This window comes from Poecilia mexicana, unplaced genomic scaffold, assembly GCF_051168715.1.
Source record: "Poecilia mexicana isolate PSO_F unplaced genomic scaffold, ASM5116871v1 scaffold_2, whole genome shotgun sequence".
NCBI lineage: Eukaryota > Metazoa > Chordata > Actinopteri > Cyprinodontiformes > Poeciliidae > Poecilia > Poecilia mexicana.
Window position 1 is genome coordinate 4,553,568 of NW_028263371.1, and position 25,090 is coordinate 4,578,657.

Sequence of the window (25,090 nt, forward strand, 5' to 3'; positions counted from 1 at the left end):
CACAGAACTGTTTTCATTTTAATATGTGTATTAAAATGTATTTTATCTACATTTACATGTACTGCTTATTTGTTGTACATTTCTTAGAAGGAAAATATTTGGAGAAAAATTCAGAAATTTCAAATTTTGCTTACTGACATACAAATACCAGTATACTATGAGATAGTAAAATAAAAGTAAAACATGATAGCAAGGTAAATTTTCTACATTTAACAATAAAAAGAAATTATATAAACAAACTGTTTACTAGTAGGCATAACAGTCATTTCAAAAGTGGCACAACTACTCCGCCATGTTTGGAAATAAATAAGGTCAAGTATTGGAAAATATATTAGCTGCCAATATGTCATCTGATCAATGTGGGTGTCATTATCAGAGGGAACTATTTCCATCATCTTTACCAAACTCAGATCTTAAGTAAATAGTTTATATATACATATATATATATATATATATATATATATATATATATATATATATATATATATATATATATATATATATATATATATATATATATATATATATATTTAAAAAAAGCCTCATGAATGTTCAAAAATATTTTGTCACTGTTCGGTACATCATGAAGCTGCCATACACATGTGAAACAGAGATATTGTTGCATGCAGAAATTATGCTATTAAATGTTGCTTAGATAAACAAGCAAGCAGGGCATCCTCAAAATATAATAACATTTTACTCACATTAGATCATATATAGCAGAAATGCATTTTTATTCATTTTGACAAAAATTAAAAAAAAGCAAGAAAGAACAAAAGAAAAGGGATCACCTGAAAAAGTTACAATATTCTTTGTTAAAAGAAAAACAATCTATAAAAATATGCTATTCAAAACTACACAATAGAGTTGCTGTAATAAAAATAAATTTGTGAGTTGTGTAAAGGCAAATTGACCTCATCATGGGTGGTTCTAGATGGGGGAATAAGGGGACCAGAGCCCCAGCAGAACTGAACCTGGTCCTCCACTATGACCGCTGTACTGAAGATATAGTAGTAAATTAATATCTTTTAATGAATTGCACAGAAACCATAACTGATCCATAATTGATAAATTTCAGGGTTTTTTTTACCTTCACAGTTTCACTTTAACAATGAATTAAACATTAAGATGTTGCACTTTTGGCTTTAGCCATAATGTGATAAGATCACAGCTTTCATCTGCTAGTCTGCAGTATGTAACTTTTATAATAAAAAAAAAAGAAAAGTTTTTTTTCCCAAATTTGTAAAAACTGTTACTATGTGGTGATAGTATAGTATGACACAGATAATCTGTGAAAAGATAAATTCTTAATTATCTGAAAAAATGCCCTGCTCTTTGTGTAAACCAACCAATCAGAGCCAGGAGGAGGGTCCTAGCGTTGTCAATCAGTCTCATGATATGTGCTAATGGTGGAGAAACATCTTATCGTGACATGAAAACTGTTTATCCGCCATCATCGGTGGCTATGCTAACTAGCCCTAACATTTTGCTATCGGGAAGAGTCTCTAACAGAGGAGGTAGGCTTGACCACTGATTATCTGTTTTATATCATATTGTCATAACAAGCAACAGTTTTAGCAAACGTGTAAAAAATACTTTTCAAAAGTGATGTTCTGTGGCTTTAATATAAAAATATTGTGCACCCATAGTAACATAGTTTCTCCAGGTGCACAGCAAGGCAGTATCCATGGTTACAAGGAAATGCTCTTTTTTTAAGGTTCTGTTGGCTCTAGTGGCCTCTGTTTGAAAGTAGCTCGACAGAAAAGAGGGTAATGAGACAGGGAAACATCGTCAGGCCAGGAATCAAACCTGCAACAAAGGCCTCAATACGTGGGTTGTGCTTTGCCCCTGCACTACCACAGCACCCTAAGGAAAGGCATTTTTCATACAAATAGCATGTATGTTATGTCTCATGTTGTGCCTCGTATCTCATACTGATACATAAGCTGGAATAAAAACGGAGAAAATACATTCATTAAGAGCACCGCCCTCTGTTGGAACGATGAGTGCTGTCCGACTGCGACATAAGGCCTGCTGTCTGTTATCAGCTCTCTCTCTGCTTCACCGGCATGTAGCCGTTGCTACAGGGCTGCCTCAGCATGCTACCTGACAGAGCAATCTGCTTCAGGATGTCGTTACCGTGGAGAGGCGGTAAAAACGAACTCAGAGTGGTGCTTAAAGGCTGCGGTGGTAGGGCCCCTGGAGGATGAGGTGGGGAAAGGAAGCAGGTTGTTTCGGAGGGTTTGTCTTCGTCCTTTGTGCCGTCTTGCTGTTCCTCGTTCTCTTTCGCTGTCATGCTAACGCCTGAATCCTGGCACGGAGGCACGGGGCTTTCAGGTCGCACCCTTGGGATTTGTTTGTAATCTAAACAAGTCTGGATAGAGTTTTTGCCCAAGACGTTCCCACTGCTACCAAACAACATCTGGAAATCTAGTTTTTTCACGTTCCCTCCCTCCCCTTCCTCGTCCTCCTGTTTTCCTTCCTTCGTCCCTTCGTCGTGTCCGTCGGCTGTATTGATGCTGTCTGCTTCCATGCTCTCCTGACTGACTTCCTCACAGCTGCACATCCCCGAATCTACACTGTTTAGCCTGAACCTCTCAGCCTGCTGCTGCAGTTGCTGCTTTTCTACCTTCTCGTAGTCTGAAATGATCACTGCCTTCTGTTTATCATCACCCATAAAAAGCAACTTGACCATTTCCAGTTCTTTTTTCACCGTGGCTTCGCTTTCCTTTTCGGAGTCCTGTTCTTCGCCTCGGCCACCGGCTGGCTTGTAAGGGGCGTCGGGCGCACAGGGCTGCAGCTTCTTACCGGGCGCGCAATCAGAAGAACAGAGCTCAGAGTAACTGGGGTTGGAGAAGCTGGAGCAGCTGGAGTCGCAGCTGTTGCTTTCTGGCATAATTTTTATTTCTGGTCTACAGAACTTCATGGCGTCCACGGTGGAGGTTACTTCATAGGAGACAATATCCACTGAGCTCAAGAAAGACTGAACGTGTTCCCCGGTGAAGTGGGAGGTTAGCCACATCTGCAGAAAAAACAAATAAAGATGGGGAGAATTCAATGGATGGAACCAAAAAAGCAGATGTTTTATATGAGTTTAAATGTCACCAAGCTCTATGTTGGAGCACGGTTGCCACTAAATACGTCTTGTAATAACGAACCGCACACTACCCAGTGATGTTGCTGTGGTTTTATTTTTTCACTCTTTCTTCAGGTCTAGAGGCAGACTTCTAGGGCGTTGTATTGCGGTTCCATCATGGCAGAAGCCATGCTCCATTTGTGAGAGTAAATGTGGTGGATTTTTTTTTTTTCTTTTACATTTTCTCTTCCACTCCACTCTTCATTAATACGGGCAGGTAAAGAGTAAGGAGGACTGTGGGCTGAAATCACTTTTATTTAATAGAAAAATTTACAGCACCTGGAACATAACCCACCTTCACTTTTTGAAATAGTCCAAAAATAATATTTCAATAATAAATTGTTGAGATTTTAATTTTATGGTATAACTACCTCTGTTATGGAGAGTAAAACTTGACAACATTCTGTAGTAAAGTTTTAGTTTAGTTGTCACTGCTGTACAATCACTCTGTCTTCCTATGGTACCATCTCCATTTTCTGTTTGATCTTTTTGTTGTGAAACTCTGATAAGTTTATAGGAAGTTTATATGAAAATAAATAGGATATGTATTCGCTCAGATGTTTTTTTATTTTTTTTCATTTTCCTGCTCTTTTTCCTTGACTGATGTCTTAAATGTTAAACACTTTGTAAGCTTTCCCATTTCAGTATTGTGTCACAAATATCTGATCTTTTAAGGAATTTTTTTAACAGCAATTACGTGAAAGTATTGAGATAATACAGAAAAAAAACAGAAAAAAAAACTAAAAGCTCACTTGGACTGCAGATTTTTCAGGCTTTGAAGAAGGAATAACTTCTTGACCTTTTGAGTTCAGAGAAAACCAGTCCTGTGCCAAAACATAAGGTGGGTTAGCATAAAAATTATATTTTAAAACATTGCTTTGCAAGATTTTTCATAAATTAAGTATTGCTTTAAGAGCATTCCACTAAATTAACAACAAAAACAGAATTAAGAGAAATAAATTTGATTACCTGGAAAATTTCAGATTTCCCAGGGTCCGGTATGGGTTCGCCTTTAAAGCTTTTCACTACGTAGATCCTGAAACAATTAAAAACTCCATCATAAACCAAAGCCAAAGATGGCTGACACCCAACTGGGGTCAAACTCTCAACATAACACATCACAAATCTAACAAAACTGTTTTTGGAAAATGGTCTTAGTTTCTCACAGTTGTTTTTTGCGTGTACAGAGGCCTACGCCGGCGAGGACAAGACTCGCCACTACCACGATCAAAAACCCCCTGGTGGTGGGAAAATCCACAAACGACTCTGAAAAACACAGAAGGTCACATTAGTTGAGAAACATTACTGACAGAGTTGGTACTGCTGTAGAGATTCTGTAAAGTGTGTTGTGTTTGGGAGGGATGCACCGGTTTATGTTAAATTTTAGATATTTGATCTCCAACATTCGTGTTTTCCATTGTTATTGTTATCAAAATTGGTTCAACAAAACCTTTGTTCAGGTTTTCTAAAATTTTACCTGGGGTTTTTCCCACTTCTGACACCCATGAAGTGGTGGGGCTCCAGTCACTCCAGGTTCCCGAAAGATTTGGTTCTTCAAAGAACACGCGAACACGAGCTTCATAAGTCTCATCTTTTATGAACCTACTGGAATCCAGCTGAGCACTGCATTTCATTTCACAATTGATATTCCGAATGGGGCGATCCTGTAAAGAAAAAACAGATGGTACACACAGTCAGCAGGCTGGTAGTTTCTCGATCTCTCATTGGAACAGTCTACTGTTGAGACCCAGCATACTTCATCTGAGGTGGCTGAATCGTTTTTCATTAGCCACGTTTACATCGACAATATAATTGAGCAATTTGACATTTTGGAAATTAATTCACTTAATGCAAACATGCTAATTTAGAAAAAAAATCTGTTATTTTATAAAAAGTGTTGGTGCTAGGAAGAGGTAGTTTTTCAGCCGTACCGAAGTTGGTTTATTTTGCAAAACTGCATTGGATACAAAAACCGGATAGTGCAAGCGGACTAGTTGAAGTGCAAGCTTCAACTAGTCCGCTTGCACTATCCGGTTTTTGTATCCGTAACAGACATAGATACTTTTGAGGAACAGTTTGTCCGAATTCAAACGGTCTGCAACCGCGTGGCTGCGCCCGTTGACCAGGTGAAGTATGTGGCAGCCTTTATTATAATATATTAAAATATTTACTTACAGTCCATGACTCATCCTTTTGCTTCCACTGTAGACCAAATTTGAAATTATTAATTCTACTGCCGCTTTCAACTTGATAGGTCCAAGTCACAGTGGTCTGGTTTACATTAGGTTGTCCTGGTGGGTTCAACTTTACTGCAAAATCCAACATTCAGATGTTAGCTGTCAGTTTACACAGGTTACACAGTTCCTAGCAAAAATACTTTTACTCCTCATTGAACTTTTTCAGATTTGTCACATTTCAACCGAAAACTCCAAATCATCTTATTGGGTTTTTAAATTATGAGAGTTTCTTTACTACATGGCTATTAGAAAAACAAAATGATAGCTACCTACGAATGGTGGCTCTAACAGTTTCTCTGTACAAAATGTCTACAATGAAATGTCTTCCAGGATTAATTTTTTATAATTTTGTGTTAATTAGTTGCAAACTATGTGCTTTGTGTTTTTTACACGGGACACCTATGTTTTTTGTTTGCTTGTTTCAATAAACATGGAAATGACTTTTGACTGTAAAACTTAGGTGATTTTTACAGAGACTTACTGAGAACTGCTGTATTTTTTAAAATAAATGTTCAGCAGTTTAGCTACATTTACACCTACAGATGCGTCCTTGTTAAAAACAACCAGACTTTTTGTACCTGTTGACTCTGTGTTTTTGTTTGACTCTGTGTTTTTGTTTTTAATGATGTAAAGCACTTTGAAATGCCTTGCTGCTGAAATGTGCTGTACAAATAAAATTTAATTGATGCTTTTGGCAGCAGCACCTTTAACCAGACTAAGCTAAAGCTGTGATTTCAGCTAGTGCGTGTTAAAAACACACAAGCAATCAATGGGGTTACGATTGAAGAACGCTTCTGAAAAGGATTAACCTTTCATACAATCATAAAGGTTTCATACTTTTATTATTGTCACTTTAGATTTTCAACCCGCAACTCAAAATTACCCCCCCGTCCCCCGACACCCAGCCCCCAAAAAATAGCCGAATGTACAACTAACCAGCACTTTTTAGCAGTTTTCTTTTTTAGCAAGGCAGTGTGCTTAGTTTATACTCACTGTGACACGCTGGCTTGTAGTAAATGACTTCACGATGTTTTGAAGGCATGCAGCTCACATCAAGGGTTAGGTTATGAAATGACTGGAACTGAAAATTAATAAAATAATTTTTACTTTCAGAAAAATTCACAGCAATTTTAAACATTTTAAGAAGCAATAGCATCTGCTTTTGTTGGCCATTCCTACATAATAGAAAAATTTTGAAATTTCGAAAATGAAACATTTTCCCTTTTTCTGTCTCGTCAAATACAGACATTATCATTTGAGTAAAGGGTTCAAGCAATGGATTAAAATAGGGGGGGAAATAGAAATACATTTGTTAAAGTACTGTATTAAATCATCTGGGTCTCCTGACAATATTTGTTTCACCTTTGAACAACATAACATTTTAACATATGTCTGTTTTTTATCAGCCTGAGTGGCACCTCTATGCTTCTGTAAAACTGAACACATGATTCCTGACAAAGCTAAATTGAGACTAAGCATAAAAAAGTAGAAAAGAATTGAGAGCTAGTTAGGACATTTATTTTATTTGAGATATATTTAAGATTTAAAGCTTTTCCAGAAGCAGAAACTGCCAATTTGAACCTGCTAAGCCAAAGAATAATGTTGTATACTCACAGTAAAGGTCCTCGAGAATTTCATTGAGCAGTTTTTTAAAGCTGGGTTTGAGGCATCAATGGGCTTTAGCTCACAGGAAGCTTCATAGTACCTGGTTAAAAGAGAAAAACCTTTATTTTTTCTTCATCATTACTTAGAAGCATTTTATGTAGGGGAAAATACTGCTGCTGTTCTTACATCTTAGGATGTTTTGCATGTACTGTGCACACATCGTCTGTAAGATTTTGGACATGAGAGCTGTTCCACACACAGTTTATAACATCGTTGTAGTCATTGTAGCAAGTTAGACCTATAAACAAGAAGGTGGGCATTTAATTAACGTAAAAAGAAGAATAATTTCAGGTATTGGTCAAATATCGAGTTAAATGACTCACTCTTTAGAGGAAGGCTGGGGCAAGTATCAGCTTTAGCACTGCAGATACAAAGTACAAGGAAAAGGAAGAGTCCTATCCTAGTTGTCACCATTTTTTCACAAGTTATTTTCTTTGAGATGTGAATCACTAGGATGGCTGGATTTCCAACGTGTGGCCTGGAGATTTGAGGATATCATTTAATTTCTAGCTGTACTTCTTCTCATCCTGTAGTTGACAAATAGAAAAAAAAAAAAAGAAGTTTTATTATTTTCAACACCAATTTACTGAACACACGTATAGAAATACAAAGAAAGGGTTAGGAAATGTTTCAGGTCAACTGCGCTGTGGTTCCACTGACACGTACTGAGAAAACACCTGGTCAGAAAACACCTGTGAGCGGGAGTTTTACCACTCACATCGCTTCACCGTGTTTCATGGCACATCACAATGTTTGCAACTTCACATATTACACTCGACAAACACGACACTATTATTTGAGTAAACCAGTAGATTTAAAGCTGCAGCAGGTAATGTTTAACAAATTCGTCCTTTACATATTTGTTAAAACTGTCACTATGTCTTGACAGTACAGCATGAGACAGATAATCTGTGAAAAGAATCAAACTTCTCCTCCTCCTCCCAGTGCCAACTACAAAGCTACATGGCTCAGACAGAAACAACCAATCACAGACAGGAAGATACAGGCGTTGTAAATCATGCTTGTGTTAGTGCCGCTCACATCCTCCCCATTGCTCGTTGCTGCGCTACAGCATCTTCCTGATAGCACAGTCTGCCATGAAAGCTAAGCTTAGTTAGCATAGCCACAGATGACGTCAGATAAACAGTGTTTCTGTAATGGTAAATGTTTTGCCATCATTAACATCTTTAGCAGCGTGTACACCAGCTTGGTTGACAGCACAAAGACCTTCCTCCTGCCTCCGATTGGTTGTTTTTGATACGTGCATTTCTTCAATTGGCCACACTAGAATGTGGAGGAGCTTGATTGTTTTTTTGTTTTTTTTTGCAGGTTATCTGTCTCATTCTAAACTGTCATGACAGAGTGACACAGTTTTAACAAATATATATATAAAAAACATTATTATAAATATTACATACAAGGTTGGGATACTCCCTGACCTTTCCCTTGATCTTCATGCTACTAGCTAACTGAGGAGATTCAGTGGTGGACAACTAACTAAAATGTTAGTTGCATTAACCTTACAGCATTAATAATAAACGTCAACGCCGCAAAAAGTAAAGAACTGGAACAACGGGGTATTTAGCAGAAGCTAAGGTGCTAACTTAATTTCAAATTACATCTGCCCTTAAAAGACTGCGACCCTGGAGTGCTAAATTAATTTTAATGTCATTTACATGATCTATAATGTTCTTAGATATTGTATTTATGTTTACATTTTGTTTTCTGCTGTCTTGTATTGTTGCTGTATGTTTCTTGTTTGACAAAAACGTATGTGAGGAGAGGAAACGGAATAGCTCCGTCGGAACCTCTTTCAAAATAGAAGCACTACTATAAGTGGTATCAAATTTTATTCAATTTATAGTTTACAAAGCAGCCAAGAAAATTAGGGCTTTAGAATTCATGTGGAAATATTTGTTTAGGGGAAGCTAAATGTGAAGCTAAATGTTTTCAAAATCAGCAAAAGTGCTAAACAAAAAACTTGTCATTTGCACAAAGTTGGTTACGTGGAAATGTGGAAGGGGAAAAGAGGGAATGATGAAAATCCAAAAACTTAAATAAAAGTACTTAGAATGTACTAGAAGTGGTAAAAAGTCACATAGGTGAGACTCTTTTAATATTAATTGTTGTTCCTCAGCTGAATAATGAAAACAGTCTCCCACAGTGTCTGGAGATGTGGGTGTAGAGGTATAACAGACTAAGATGTTCTAACCGAAAAACCTTTGGTAAAACATTTCCTACGAAATGTCTTGTATGCAAATCTCATCATAACATGTCCTCTACAAGAAAGCACTCCCACATTTCAGAAAGTCGGCTTTTTTCTCTTAACCTCACAACATGTAATAAATCCTTTTCCTTTCAGAAGAGCAAAACACTGAGAGGAGACGAGAAGTTAAAGGTCTGCTTTTTATCCCTCAAGTTATTTCCTCCCACCTGCAGCGAAAGAGTGTTGGACGACTTTTTTTCTTCTTCTGAGTACAGATTTTACACACACACACCAACCGCAGATAAGATTAATAAGACAGAAAGTCATTTCTGAACTTCTGGAAGATCGCTAATGAGAATTGTTTTGATAACAAAAAGGTGTTAGATGTCTTTTCTCTGTTTGAATCTACTTCTGAACTTCAAACGTCCCCTAACTTAGTGGCGTTCTAACATTTTGGGCCAAAATGGGGAAGTCAGAATTTTTTAGTTTTCTAAAACTCCGAAAAAAAATTCCAGCATTTGATTTTACACTGCTCAACAATAAGCTAAGCATGCAGTAACTTAAATTAAATAATTAAATAACTCAGTTTTCATAGAAAATGAAAGCTTAAGTCACTGTAGATGCAAAACGTAAAGAGTTTTTCAAATTAATAAAAGAAAGAGTTTGCAGATTAATTCCTTTGGGTTCAAAAGAACTTGAACACAAAAAAAACAAAAAAATAAAGAAAAAGATTCTGCATATTTTCAGGATTTGTGTTGCTCTCTTTAAAAATGCCTGTTGTATCAAGCGAGGTTTAATTAAATAATTAATAAAAGCAGATTTGTGCTCTCAGTCTGTTGATATTTACTACAAAATTTAAGAGAAAGGAGAAAACATGGTTGCTAAAAGTCAAATACTTTGTGTTATGCTTAATATTTTCCATTGTAGAAAACTTTAATATATCAGCAATAACTTTGCTTTAATTAAAAATAAAAAGTCTCCCCTGCCTCAACCACTTGTTGTGGCAGGCCACACAGAATCATCAGTTCTGCTTGTGTTTCTCTGATAGAAAGTAATCCCTCTTTCAAAACTGACAACAATAAGTAATAAATCATCTTTTTTTTTTTTTTAGAAGAAGAAGAAGAATATAAACATGAGCGGAGACGAGAAACATTTAGCATCTTACCTGTCTGCGAATCAGCTCAGCGTCTTCTTCAAGTTGCTCAATTTATTTCCTCCCACCTGCTGCGGAACAACGTCAGAGAAGGGTTTTTTTTTTTTTTCAGTATGAATCTCACTGAGAATCGCAGATAAACTGATAACAGAAACTAACGTCTGAACTAGTGGCAGATCACTACTGAGAAGTGCTGCCTCATGAACAAAAGGCGTGTTTTCTCAATTTAAGCCGATTCTTTCTGCATTTCAAATAACATCCTCTAATGGTAAGAAATCTATTTTCAAGAGAAGTGTTTTGCTCTTTATCTCTTCCTGTGATGAGCAGGGATTTTCTAGAATAACACCTGCTGTGGATCTTACAGAGCCCCCAAGAGGGAATGGGGAAAAAAATGTCTTTTGAGTTCCCTCGCAAAAGGAAAATATTGCAGTTACAGAGAGTGGTACTCCATAGTACCCTAGGGGGCTCCGTAGCACCTGAACACAGGAAGAAACAAGCTGTGAATGTGGTCAGTATGTGACAGTCTTGATGCGAAATCTCAAATTACAAAACATGCATTAGATTTTGACACGCTCTCCCCCCCGACCCCCTTCGCGTCCTGCTACGCACTTTTACCCGATTGCTGAGCAACAGTCAACAGTTTGAAACAATCCAACTGAACCTGGTCGCTCTCAAGCTTCTGCATCAGAATCACAGGAGCATTTGAAGTGAGTCACAAACAGGACGAAAAGTAATGCATGTGTGGGTTCACGTAGGATTTGTGGTCTGCGGTTACTCCAGTCTAATGCAAAGCGACCAGGAAGCACACCAGAGACCACCTGCAAACGTCTCTGCACAACAACAGCAACAGGAGCAACAGCTGGAGACGATTCTCAGTCAGTGCTAATGCTGACATTTTTAAAAACTTTTCTTTTTAACCAGTCATAACGCAATCCCAAGAGAACATAAACGTCTTTGGCACAATATTTTTTATTCCCCGAACTAATAAATGGAACAATTAATGACTTCTTCTTTTTTTTATTATCAGTGCTATTATTCTAATTATTTCTGCAAAGCGTTGTGCGTGTTCTTTCATTTCCATGTGCAGGCGTTCTCACCTTCTCCGGTCACCTGTTTGTGCGGTTTAATAAAAGGTCAGAGTGTTTTTATAAAAACCAGAACATGTTCCATTATTTTTGACAGGTGCACATCCTGCTCAATAACACCTCCACCCCTGTAAGCAATTTTAATCTGATTAGACGGTGGGACTTTTTTAGAAGTCATATAGTTTACCGAAAAGAGGCAAAATTTAAAAAAAAAAGTGAAGGGTGTATTTTTTGCTTTGGTGTGTTATCAGTAACAAGAAAAGAAGAAGTAGATATTTTAGTAATATGTAATGGTTATTCTGGAAAGAAATTGCACTTTTCTCTTTTAGTCAGATTTTCCGATCAGGTTGGTGACCTACAGCTACCACCAATAACCTTTACCTTATCGAACGGCTATTTGCTTTTGTGCAAAAATATCCCAAGTCAAAATGATTCTTTATAATTTACTTTGCTTCTTTCAGACCTATTTTTTTCCAGTTTGGAACAGAAAGATTATTTGGAACACTGACGGTATATTGAACTAGCCTGTTCATTTCCTTCCTACTCAGTTCTGCTTGATTCTCATCTCCCTTAACTTCTTTGTCTGGGATTTCTCCCGCTTGATTCTCATCTCCCTTAACTTCTTTGTCTGGGATTTCTCCCGTTGACCTGGATTCCTCCAGTAGAATTTCTATCAGCAAACAGAAGGAGAAGTTGTGAACGATGACATCGATTTTCCGCGCCGTTTCACAATCGTAGTCTGCCCGTATTTTTAACAACGGTAGCGGAGGAAGTGAACGAAGCCGTTCAGTCCGTTTTGGCCACTCTTACAAATATTGAATTAGCATGAGCATCTGCATCACAGCATCCAACTGGCACATTATATAAGTCACAGCCAAATGTTAGCGACTGGGCAAAGTTCAAAACTTCAACAGAGTCCATGCCACCAGGAAGCAAACGTTTATCAACTTCATGTAGAACAAGGGCCTGGTGTTTACCAGGCTAAAAATGTCACTAACCCGTTTACATTACTAGACCATAACATAGTAGTCCACAGTTGAATAATGGGATTTCCTTTGGTTTATATCAGTGTCAGAATGCAGATAAATTATCAACCATTTACTGCTGAGGTAGAGTAAAAAGTAACCATCTAAGAAATTACTCAAGTAAGGGTATAAAAAGGATTTGGTAAAACAGGCAACTTAAAAAAAAAAAAAGTTAAATGGCATCATCAGATGGACCAAAATGTAAAGCTTTTTGGAAATTTAGGTATTTTAAAGACCAAAATGAAAATAATTCTTATAGGTAAGATGATTACAAAATAACAAAATCAGGCAAACGTGAATATTTTTCCAAGTCATTTTTTTTTTCAATTTGAAACTTTAAGAAAAACTGCAGGCATGAGTGGATTTTTAGTTAAAACAACCTTGTTCTTCATTCTGTAAAGTTAGTCAACGTGGGCAGAGTATCCAGAAATGTTACTCTCAAGTAAGAGTAGCAATACTTCATGATAAAATGACTTAAGTCAAAGAAAAAAGTACAGCATAGTAGAAATAGAGTATTTCTAAAGTTGCTAAAGTAATGTTGCTACATAACTCTGCTGCTGAGACACTGAGTCTTATTAGAACTCAGGCCTGGATGGACGGACGGACAGATGGACGGACAGAGACGCACTATCTCCTGACTGAGATTGAAAATCTGCAAACATTTTCAACATTGTACCGTTCATGCTGAAAATGCCCAAACACCACACACCATACCCAAAGCGTTGCGTCCACATCAGTTATGCTTCTGCACATCAAGCTTTAAAGCCACAGAACGAGATTCAGAGCAGCCTAGTTTTGTACAATGAGTCACATTTGGAAATTTGAGTGACTCACTTCAGCTAACCTTTAAACCCATGTACAAAACAGCAGCAACATGTTTGGAAACAACATTTTTAATAGTATAATCAGATTAAAACAGTCTTGTCTCACTTGTTAGGGCTCTACTTAAACTGTGCCTATAGCTTAAAAAAAATCTACATTTATGTTCTGTTTCTGTCTTCCTCTGACATTTGGACTTCCCCTGATCAGGTCCAACAGAAAACTGAAAACGCAGACTCTCTTTTTTTCACTCTGTTTTTATAGAGACCTAAGCAAGAAAACAACCACAAACTACAGAAAGTAGAGAAAAAAAACCCACTTCCTAACCTCTTTTTCTTCCCGGAAATCTACTTTTGTTTTCTGACAAGAAATAAACAAAGAAGAAACCCATTTGGTCATGTCCTGATCTATAACTTTTTATTGACTGGTAACTTGTAATAATACTGAAAGCTAACAGAGAAAATGCAGGGTTTTGTTTTTTTATTGTCAACTGAGGCATTTAAAGAAGGAATACTGTGCAAATCTTTCATCTGGCTGAACTATAGGTGGAGGCATGTCCTTTTCTTTACTGATAAATTTCACTGTTTTTGTATTCTTGGAAAAGTAGATTCTATGAAGATGATTGGTATTTTGCACTAAAGTTGTACAGTGTAAGAAGAAAGGTTGAGTGTTTGAGCACAAAATAGGCCAAGTGAGTGGCCTATTTTGGTGGTGTTGCAAAAAACAGTGAACCCTCTTATGAAACGCAGTGGCTCTCAAAAGTGAACATACCTCTGAAACTCCAGGTCTAAAAAACTATAGAACATTATAAATCACTCCCAAACTCTCCTTCCCTTAATAACTGTACGGTTTAGCAGTAAAACAGTGTAGAAGGCTACATGGTCTTCATATAGGACTTTTTTGAAGAACATTAGGGTGTTTTCACACCTGATAGTTTGATTAAAGGGACTAAGCAGGACTGGTGTGAATGAACCCATTGGGGTGTATTCTCACCCCCAGGGTGTCACACCAGCTCTCGTTTGTGGAGGTGTGACTACGCAATCGAACTCTGGTCCTCCTAACACCGTAGGTCTCCGTCGGTTGAAGTGAACTCTGGTGGCGACGCAAGCAGAGACCGCTCCAAAAGGAGGAAGCAGACTAAGGCGCACGGCATTCTGGGTAACTACAACCAAAACAAATGTGAGAGCAGGTGAAATGGCTCGCAGTCTTTCAGCAAAGACAGAGGAGAAATCCTGCAACCGCTAAAATCTGACACCATTACATTTTTGTTCACATTTTGCGAAGAAGGAGGTTGCACTTTATGTCTTCTTCAGAGGCTTGCGTGTCATTTTCAGCAGTGGTTCTCGGTGCAGCGCCACCACAGGCAAGAGGGGGAACAGGTTTCTCAGAGGGTTTGGTTCATTTGACAAAGTACTGTGCGAATGCGAACCACACCAGCTGAAAATGTAACAAATGTTGCTATTTTGGTCCCCAATCAAACTGAGCCTATCGGACTGTCCGGTGTGAAAACAGCCTTAGTTTTAGTTCCAGCCTTCAGTCTTCTGGGGTAAAAGCCTCACATTGCTTACAGACAATCTGATAATACTAAAGTTAGGTCCAGTTGTCCTATAACTATCTTGGCATTTACATCGTTTAACTTTCGCTCTGGTCCACAGAGAGGTTACGATGGGTAATGTGACCACATTGAACAAGGTATCAGTCAGGAGAAGGGTATAAATAAGTTCACAAGATTATATATACACTACGGAAGAGTTAATACAGTTATCCAATATTCATAGAAAATATAGAAACGGTACAATTACTGAAACTGAACTTTTCCGGTGAGTTATCTCAATATTTTGGGATTTTATAAATAAATAAAAACAATATCAGGATATTTGAAAATAACATTTTGTTGCTATTTTGTTGTTTCTTTGGGAACAACATGGTGCTGTTGGACAGGGAACGTATTAAACCTACTATTAAATCAGTTCATACACGTTGGTGTATATGACTACTTATTAATGAACTGTAATTAGTACAAATTACAGTTCTTGAATTAGTAAAAAACATATATATATTTTAGAGAACAGGGCACCAAAACTGGATCCAGCCCAGAGCCCCGCATCATTGCAAATCCGGCCCTGGTATCATCAAAAACCTGGCATTTCAACAAAGCTGAGTTCACTTTTAAATCAGTCACATTTTATCTAGTTTCCTCAGCCAGGACTTACTTTACAAAGACTTTGTTACCTCTGTTTCTGGTTGTACATGACAATTTATGGCTTTTTTTCATAACTGAGTGAAAGTGGGTGGATGGAAGCTGGCTCAACAGCAGGATGTGACATGTGGGAGTGAGCGATGTAAACCCCGGCAGCGGCGGCAGCGGCACCAGACAACGTGCCACGACTCAGTGGAAGAAAGGTGTGGGCTTGTTGCTGGATTTAAAACGATCTCTCACTAGTTCTCGTCCAATGAGAATTTGAATCCCCTGACTGTACCAGTAATAAAAAAACAACAACACCTGGTCGTGTCACCACCTTGAGCAGATGACCTTTGGATACTCTGTGACGTTTGGCTGTCTTATACCCACCTCCTCGTTTGTTAGCGTCATTTCTCTATCTTGTTGCACTTTCCACACGTTTCCTGCATTTACCACGCATTTCAAATAGACAAAAACTTTCCCTTTTCTCTTTTAATTTTTAATTTTACTATAAAAATACAGTCAAAGGGTAAGAATTAAATGTTTGTGAGCGTTTACCATGACTGAAATCTTTGTTTTAAAAACCTCACATGGTTTACCCCATGTGTGGCTTAAATGGAGATGTTTCATCAGCACATTAAAATACTTTTTTATTTAACAACTTCAAGAGAGACACACAACAAAAGCTAAAGAAAAAGGCTTTCACGATTGCTTAAAGTTGTCAAGCTGTTATCACAATATGACAGCTTTATCTCACTTAGCCGAAAAAGACATCAATGAAACCCGCTTTGTTGTTTCTCCGAACACACGATTTTATCGTCATCTTCATCAGGATATTAATAGTGAGGTGACATAACTTCTCGCCAGAATCATTCAAGACTTGTAGTGAAAAAACGATGGCTTAAAATCAATACCTGTTCATCAAAATCAGTCAGGAAAGCAGCCTACCTTCGCAGCGCTGTTCAGTAGAGTTCTGAGCTTTTCTGATTACTTCGTACCTCCTGAACTCAAAGTGACTAGTCTGTAGTTTTCATGTTTCTCGTTCTCCCTCTCTAAAGTGACGACGGGGAAACGTACGTGAAGCTGACAACAAAGCTGTGGCTTGACTGCGGCGTGTGGTTTTGTTGATAGTAACTGTGTGATCTGCAATACGAAACGTCAGGGTGAAAACCCCAAGTTTTTTTTGCTCTTTTTTTTCCGTTTCCTTTTTCACAGCACTTTATCTCTAAGCTGAAGGAAGGAGAACCTGCCTTTCTGGAAACTGCTGCGTTTTGCTTACCATGTGACAATTTACGCAGTTTTCTTTTTTCTTCTTCCCTCAAACCAAGAATTAGATGCTCTTAAAAGATAGTCATCAAACTCTCTTGAGGACCTGTCTCCTGCTTTCTAGTATTACGTTTTAAAGAACATTTTTTTAATTTTCTCCCCCATTTTGTCTTGAGTTAGATCAGTGTCATAATATAGTTTAACCCTTTATCAAATTTACATTAGCCACTGTGTTTATGTAAATACACATTAGTCTTCAAGATCATTCAGAGGTTTTTACACAATTTCAGAGGAAACTCTATAATTTTGTAATCAGACTAATCCATATTTCGCAGTCACCAGTCACTGCGTTTCCATTGCAAAAGCACACAAAACGATGTCGATATCCCCCTGATGTTGACAAAACACCATTTTGAAATTGTGATGTTTCCATTACGTAAGAAATGCAACTCAAATGACGTGTGTTCAGTAGCTGTGTTTTCATTGACCATATAATTGCGCAATTGGACTTTTCGTAAATTAAAAAACCCCTTGGTTTTCAACGAAAGGTTTTGGCGCTAGCATGACCAGGCACGGAGCCCAAGGGGGGGCGGCCCGGGCTCGGATGGGTGCCCTTGGGGGCCCGGGTCTGGAGGAATGGTTTCAAGTCACTTTAATGTCTGATTATAGACGGAGAACGTGTGCCCTTGCCTGTTCAGAAAGGTGTATTGTTGAGAAAATAAATTTAAAATAAGCTAGTTTTAAAACTTAACATGTCTTGATTCAAATACCCTAATTGTGGTTTTGAAATTAGTAATGTATTCTGGTCTATTGACCTTTATGTTACTTGTAGTTACAGCAGATGGTTTGCTGGGATCGTTTGAACTGCCTTTTGTCTGTGTGGGAAAACAATACAGTAGATGTTGTAGCTTTTCACACTCATCTGTGAAAGGCCGTAAACACGGCAGGGGTTTCTGGCTTCAGATAGAGGGTCAGAGATGGCTCCTGGTTGGATGAGCAAAGATACGCCTTATTTGAATAAATTAAAGATAAGAATACACCTTTACTATAAAACTTTCTACACAGAAGTAACAGATCAGATTTGCTCTTGCAACTCTCCAAAGACGTCTTTGCACTTCTTTCTTTCTTCTTTCCATTTATGTCAGGTAAATGAATGTATGTCTCCGTTGTTCTGCAGTTTCTGTTGTAATTTTATGCATTGTCTTATATTGGATTAAACTCTGTAATTGTTGGGTTCTGCGGGGGAGTGTTTTCTCTACATTTTCAGGGTGGCAGGCTGACGGGATCCAGCTGGTGCTTGTCATCTCCAATCAACAATGGCCTTAAATAGGAGAGGCTTCCCTGAAGAAGATGCCAGATGGTTCCGCTTCTACAGTGGTACACTCTAGCTCTCAGTGCTGTCTCAAGTGTCTAACTTGTTCCTGACGCCTCTCCCATCTTTCTTCCTCCTAGAACCAGCCCTGACCTCTCTCTGAGAATCAGATCACCTGGACTACTTGGCCCTCGCTGTTCGGCTTGGCCGAGCCCCTGGATTCCTCCACCACCACCACCCTGCTGCTGCCTGTCCACCCTCAGTTACCTGCTGGAACTCCCCCACCTGGAGACCCCTCGCTGCCCCAACTGCTGTACCCTCCTCTGCTCACCTGAACCCCCAATCCGTAAGCCCTCATCAGGTTACATCATCATTCCTGTCATTATTCCTCTGTCTAACTGCTCACCCATTTCTCAGTTCCTCCTCTGGCCCGGTTCCTCCCTGCTGCCGCTGATCTTCACCTCTCCATTGTTTTCCCCATTACACCTTCCTGTTCAATAAATCTGTAAACTGAGTTTGGGTGTCCGTAGTTGTTGCTTGCCTTCGAGTCCTGGTACCTCTCATTATGACAGTAATTCTGTGATGTCAACACGCATTGTTGTTTTCCTTGTGGCTACACGTGGCCTGCCGAGAGGACCTGGGATCCAAGAGGAAGAGAGAGAGCCAGACTTTTTCCAAAGTTAACTAATTTAGATATCTCTTCCTTAACAGTATGTAATGTTAAATATACTTTCCCTCAATGGAATATATAGTAGTCAGTTCCAGTGACTCTTTCACTCACAGTTTAGCCCATGTGCTTCCTGGGTAAAAATCAAACGACAAACGCAGCCCCAGCCCGACGCTGACTTGTTCCAGCGTCGGGCCGGGCATGACGTGGGCTTATTGTTGGTGTCAAAATTGGTTTAATTTGCAAAACTGTAATGGAAACTCTTTTTTTTTCCGCATCCCACAAATCACATGATCATCAATCGGTTGTTGACACTTGCGTAAACCCAGTGGCGCAACTACACATTATTCAGGTGGATGCGAAAACATAAATCGGCACCTCCCCACCCCCCTCTCTCCCGAAGGAAGGTTGAAGGAGCGTGGAAAACATACGCTCGCTCTACCCCCCCCTCGCCCCCCCAGACGAAGACGAAGTTACGTGAAAGGTAAAACTCGCTACATTTACCTCGTAACGTGCGCGAGGTGAAGGAGTGTAAGGCGCGCTGAAGTGTATAGGAAAACATAATCGGCGCACCGCCCCCTCCAGACGGGGTTTTGACGCCCCCTCTGGTGCTGCGCCCCTATGCGTTGCATGCGCTGCATACCCCCCTTTTTGCGCCACTGCGTAAACCACAAAAAAGAAGATGACAGGAAGTAGTTGGAGGGTGATGATGCGGCATGATTTTTGATGAATTATCGTCTACATAAACTTATTCACGTGTGATTTTATATGCGTTTCTTATTTAATGGAAAAACTGCACCTGAGAAATAGTTTTTTCAACATTAACAGAGTTTGAAACGCTGCTGCTATTCCTTTAATGTTGTGAAAAAACAAACGTACTGCGCCACGATCCTCCCAGCTACTTCCTGTCATCTTTTTCTTCATGGTTTGCGATAGAGGCAACAGCCGGTTATTGATCATGTGACTCATGATGCGAAGAAAGTGTTTCCATTCCGAAATAAACTAAATTTGGTATGACCAAAAAAAAAACCCACCTCGTCCTAGCACCAAAACCTTTTAGGGAGAAATGAGAGTTATTTTGTAATTGGCATGTTACCATTAAGTGAATTTAACTTTGAAACGTCAAATGCTCAATGGAAATGCAGCAGTGGTGACATTTTCAGTTCTCAGAGACCGATTTCTTCATTGTTTTAAAATTTTAAGGAGTTTTAAAACACTTGATTTAAATATTCAGGAAATGCAAAGAAAACTAAATCTGTGATAATTACAAACAGATCAACCACCAAAGTGTTTTCAATAAGCACATCCTGGTTTATGCTGTAAATGTTACTTACTAAGAACATTATTCTTTTAACATTTGCCTCAATATTGTAAGCAGAATCTGCAAGAGTGAGAGGATTCTGCATGAGAAATAAGAATTATATGAAATAATAAAAATTACTATTTATTTATTTATTTATTTATTTATTTTTGTAAATCGTGACTCCATTTCACAAATAGTAACTTCTCTGGTAATTGCTTCCTGATAATATGTCTTACAGTGACATAAGGCCCTGATTCCAGCAGGGGGAGCCCAAGAGCGCTTAAATTCCCACAGAATACAGACAGACCTCAAAGCAGAATGTCAACAAAACGCTTTAAAAATTTCAGCTTTAAATTAAAAGTAAAATAAAAAAAAATTAAAATAATTTATACAGAATTTAAAAGATCTGACAAATATTCCTTTTTATTTGAATTTAAATATAGCAGTGAATTTCTAAATTCAGAATTTACATAAATTATTAAGGCACATTATTTGTATTAGAAGATCTCAAAGACTTTAATGGACCGCAGAAGTTGCATCATATTCATCTGTCCCATAATTAATTTTAAGGTATCAACAAAGCAAATTTATAAAGTTGCAAAGCCTTCATATGTACAACATAATAAAACGTAGCAGTAACATGTCACCCAGTCTCATGCTGCATTAATGAAACTGTTGAACATTCGCTCCTCCACCTGACCTGATGAACACGGAAGAGGCTGAAAACCACAGAGGATTGTGGTTTTTAGCATTTTATCTCTGTTTTCTGGGGTGGAGGTTTGTTTTGTTTTGTTTTTTTACAGATGGAGACTCAATTAGTCCTGCTGGTATGACGGACCTGACCTTTGCCTCAGCTCTTTTTAGGATCTTCTTTCTTTTCCTCCTTTTTTGTTTTGCTGAGGCAGGTTTGGTTTTTCTAGAACGACTAACGCAGGATAAAAAGGTTGTGTTTTTTCATGTGGTGTGAGTAAGCTATTGACTTCTAGAATATTTATTTAGATCTACATATCAGTGCTCAGATGATTTTTTACATTGTATTTTTTTTTTTTTTACCTCAGAAATATTAAATGAGACTAAAGTCTTCCTGTTGACATACAGTTAAGGTTGATATAATTATGATTCATTTTCTTAAAACTCTTTGAATTCAGAGATGTACAAATATATTTAACATTTGGTGGAAGCTTATTTTAAATTGTATGACTCAGGTCAAATGTTTTTTGACCTAGACTGACTGGCTTTACTGGCTTTGAAACAGTATTTTTCCTCATCATGATATCAACAGTTTTAAGGAGTGCACCAGTCCCTCCTGCTGCAAAACTCCCATAAACATGATGCTGGAATTCCCATAAGTCACAGACAAGACTGGTGAGGTTTCCCTCTTATTCTTCCAAATGTAATAATGCTAATAATGGCAAAACACTTAAGTCTTACTTTTTCAGACCACAATGCATTGCTCCAAAATGTAACATCTATGAGTGCAATTTAAAACTTTAATCTAGCTTTTAACGTGTAAGAAGTTAATTTAAAACATCTTTAAAAGTGGACTGGCGACCAGTCCAAGGATTTGATCTGTTTGTCATCACAAGGTAATTTTGTTAATCCCAGTTGACCAAAACCAGGAGAAGCATAAATTAACATCAGAGAAAAAGAAAAAACAAAAGATTTGTGTAAAACATCCGGTTTCAGTTGTTCATACAATAATAAAGCAGACCAACAAGAAAACATAGGATTGTAACTCTAGAATAACTTGTAAGGCACCAAATTTCAACCCATTCGCTAAACGCTGCTCAGGGATGATGTCATGGCGACCTCCATAATATTGTTTGCTTATTCTTTTGAAAATGTTAAAAATACCAAGTCAAGCTTCTGACTGCGATGCATAAAACCAACCTAAAAGTAGCAGAGTTTGATACGAGTCAGTGGTTGTAAGCAAAACTTGGATCAAATGATGCTTCTGTTTCTGAAATACCAAAATGTGTTTAACTTCAGCTTTCTGCTAAGCCACAGAAAATCTGTTGAACTTTCACATCTGTATTTCCTGCATGTTGTCTTGCTTAGTGACATTTCCCTGTTGCCCCAGTTACAACTGTTTCGTTGCCTTTAACAAAACAAAGAAATACTGCGATGTTTTAAAAGATTAAAACAACCTTTCACACCTTGACGAGACTAATAGTAAATATGTGTAATGAAACAGTCTGGATCCTTCTCTGTTTGGTCAAACATTGCTGCCCCCATGTGGATAGTGTTACAATTACACTACAGCTATCCAAAGAACTCAATCAAAATAATGTCAATCTAAAATTATATGATTTCTTGTGGGATTTATTATTAAAATAATAAGTAAACACACAAAATGCTGTAGTTAAGCTAAGTGATAATAAAAACTGTCAGAAAACGCAAGAGGAAGTATTCTGCACACAGGAAATGGGATTCAAAGGAAAGCTCAGTGTCACAGCTGACTATGACTTTTTTTTAAAGATTTCTCAATAATGCTGTTTTTTTCTGACATCCCTTTTTTGAGTAAATGTCATTCTTCCTGTCATATTTCTCCAAGTAGGCTTTGTAATCCCTAAACTCATGACTAGTCCTATGCATTGTGCAAAAGTTGTGAATCATTATTTGTAACTTGATACCTTCACCCACAAAACATTTTGTGGTTCATACATGCTGAACGAGGGGCAGTATTATGTAAAATATACTTTTTCTACTTTACATCATGTTATAATTGGTTTCCCTCCTCAAAAACACACCTGGAGTGTTGCCTTGATTCTTTTAAAGCAAGTTTGAGAAATCCTTTTCTCTCCCAAGGCAACCACTCACGGTGAGCGCCTTCTGCTTGGTTACTTCTTGCTTGTTGCAAGGCAACCTTCATAGTTGAGCGTTGTTTACCGTTAATGCATTGCCTCAATTGCTATGTTTAATAGCACAAACAGTGATGGTTTCTGACATGGACAATATGGGCAACCGCCCAGGGCGTTTTCTTTTTAGGGATGGCAGGAGACCTCAGTGGATTGTGGCACAGAGCTGGAAGCAAAGCAGAACAAAGAGTTTGTTCTGCTTTTAATATTGGTTAAGTTTATTTCAGCTATATGCATTTAACATCTGGGCGTTTTTATAGGAATGTGGATCTTTCAGATCAATTTGAGAAGCAATTTTGATCATATTTCTCATTTTATCGTGTCATGTAGCGCGGGGCGCTGATCTTGGTCTTGACTTGGTCTCGGACCCTAAAAGTCTTGGTCTTGTCTCGGTCTCGATACACTCTGGTCTTGGTCTCACCTTGGTCTCAGGTTAGGTGGTCTTGACTACAACACTACATAACCCCCCCAGTCAGTTCCAACAGGTGCTTGCTAATTGCTGCTGGCTAGCAGGAGTTAGCTTCCTAGCAGCAGTTAGCTCATTATACAGCTACTTTTTAGTGCAACGCTGGTAAAATGTTTTAAAAGATTAATAGAGGAGTGCTGTTGTGATGACTTCCTGAATTCAGAAATGAGGATGAGTTTTTAAAGAGACAGCTGCCCAATTTAAAAAAAAATTATGAGGTCAAATTGTTTTTAAGTCATATTTGATATATTCAGCATTTTTAGAACAACTGAAGTTAACATTTACTATTCTGAAGCTGGAAATCGCATAACATTGCCTCCATTAAATTCCATTTCACTGTAGCTTTAGCAAAACAGAAATAGGATCTTTAGGTATATTTACTAGCATAATGCTACAAATACTGTTTTATCACCAATGAACTGATTGACAAAGAGCAACTAGCAGGTCATCGACACAACAATGAGTTATCTCTCTTGTCCTGTTTCACGTCTTGAACTTTCTTCCAGTTGTTTAAAGACCTTTTGATCATTTTACCCACCTTGTGTGAGGATACATCGGTTTGTGAAGGACAAAGTGGATGAAACGGATGGATCCCAATCAGTTGTACTTATACAAGTGTTCAAGCCAAGATAAATGTATATTTATCAGAAAGTGATACTCATCAGGTACGGAGGGAAAATATGGTCCATAGAACATGACGGCTCCCATGGCACTGCTGGTATCTGTAGCTCCATCAGTGTTAGAGGCTACTGAAGTTCGAAGCATGAAATACTAACTCCTAACTGTGGAAGCAACCAAAAAGGAAGAGGAACCCACCCACACGCTTGCTTGTGACCATTTAATGAAGTGGGTTTTTTCTCTGAACCAGTGTGAACTTCCTCATCTATTGACTCAGTTTCTAAGTAACTCGAGATTTCTAATGTGGAAAATTATAGCCTTAATGCTTTAGAAGTATGATGCAGCAAAAGAATGGCTGAGGCAAATTTTAATGTTTAACAGTAAAATAAAATGGTGCAGATCTAAACTTATATCTTAAACTTATGGCTGCAGAGCTAGGCTGTAAGTAGCCTCCTCTCATGTGACTACAATAAAATCTGTGAAGGAAGAAAACAGATTATAGTCTGTCACTAATTAAATCCAGAATATTTTTACCAAAAGTCCACAGAAATTCACTGAATTTTTCTTCATTGTAGAGCATATGACTTTAACTCCGATCTTTCACAGACTTTCTACTGCTTCCTTCCACTACCAGCCTTCGAATGCATTTCCTGTGGATTCTCATCTCCCTCCAGTGAACAAACAATGGGCGTTGTTCATTCAAATCAAGCGGATTTCTCCAGTAGAATTTCAAGCGCGAACAGAAGGACAAGTTGTGAATGATGATGCTGATTTTCTGTGCAGTTTTAGATCTGCAGTCTGTCTGTAGTTTCATGGCCATGGCAGAGGAGGAAGTGGATGAAGTCATTCAGTCCATGTTGGCCACACTTCCAAATATAGGATCGATATTAACGGCTCGGCACTTCTCTCCTCATAGCGATGGATGCTGTTAATGTCCTGTAAGCTTTGTGGCGTCAAACTGGCAGCAGGGACAGTTACTTTCAATAAAATTTGATAAAAATAGCATATTGAGTTTATTTTTATTGGTTGTGTTGTCTGACAACATGACGTGTCCCTGACTCGTACTGTAGGATGAGCTGTGAACAATGACTC

General features: G+C 38.2%; 1 protein-coding gene and 1 long non-coding RNA gene across 5 annotated transcripts; one reads left to right on the forward strand and one right to left on the reverse strand.

Annotated features, from left to right (window-relative positions):
* LOC106919790 (uncharacterized) lies at positions 1 to 24,136 on the reverse strand. 3 transcript variants are annotated; one of them, XM_014990377.2, is made up of 12 exons: positions 23,919 to 24,136; positions 10,410 to 10,468; positions 7,362 to 7,565; positions 7,165 to 7,276; positions 6,988 to 7,078; positions 6,367 to 6,454; positions 5,312 to 5,445; positions 4,614 to 4,800; positions 4,303 to 4,402; positions 4,106 to 4,172; positions 3,889 to 3,960; positions 1 to 3,022 (listed from the first exon to the last, which is right to left on the reverse strand). In XM_014990377.2, the coding sequence occupies exons 3-12, from the start codon at positions 7,450 to 7,452 to the stop codon at positions 2,045 to 2,047; spliced, it is 1,920 nt and encodes a 639-aa protein (XP_014845863.2). In that variant the 5' UTR covers positions 7,453 to 7,565; positions 10,410 to 10,468; positions 23,919 to 24,136; the 3' UTR covers positions 1 to 2,044. The 3 variants fall into 3 exon arrangements, with proteins under 3 accessions (XP_014845863.2, XP_087865379.1, XP_014845862.2); XM_088009253.1 differs by lacking the exon at positions 23,919 to 24,136 and adding an exon at positions 16,457 to 17,296 and having other exon boundaries at positions 10,410 to 10,465; XM_014990376.2 differs by lacking the exon at positions 23,919 to 24,136 and adding an exon at positions 16,457 to 17,296.
* On the forward strand, positions 18,074 to 18,600 carry LOC106912838 (uncharacterized). Of its 2 annotated transcripts, XR_015764378.1 has the most exons (3): positions 18,074 to 18,151; positions 18,227 to 18,432; positions 18,504 to 18,600. It is a non-coding gene; the product is annotated as an uncharacterized LOC106912838 (long non-coding RNA). The 2 variants fall into 2 exon arrangements; XR_015764377.1 differs by having other exon boundaries at positions 18,227 to 18,600.
* Positions 24,137 to 25,090: the final 954 nt, after the last annotated feature.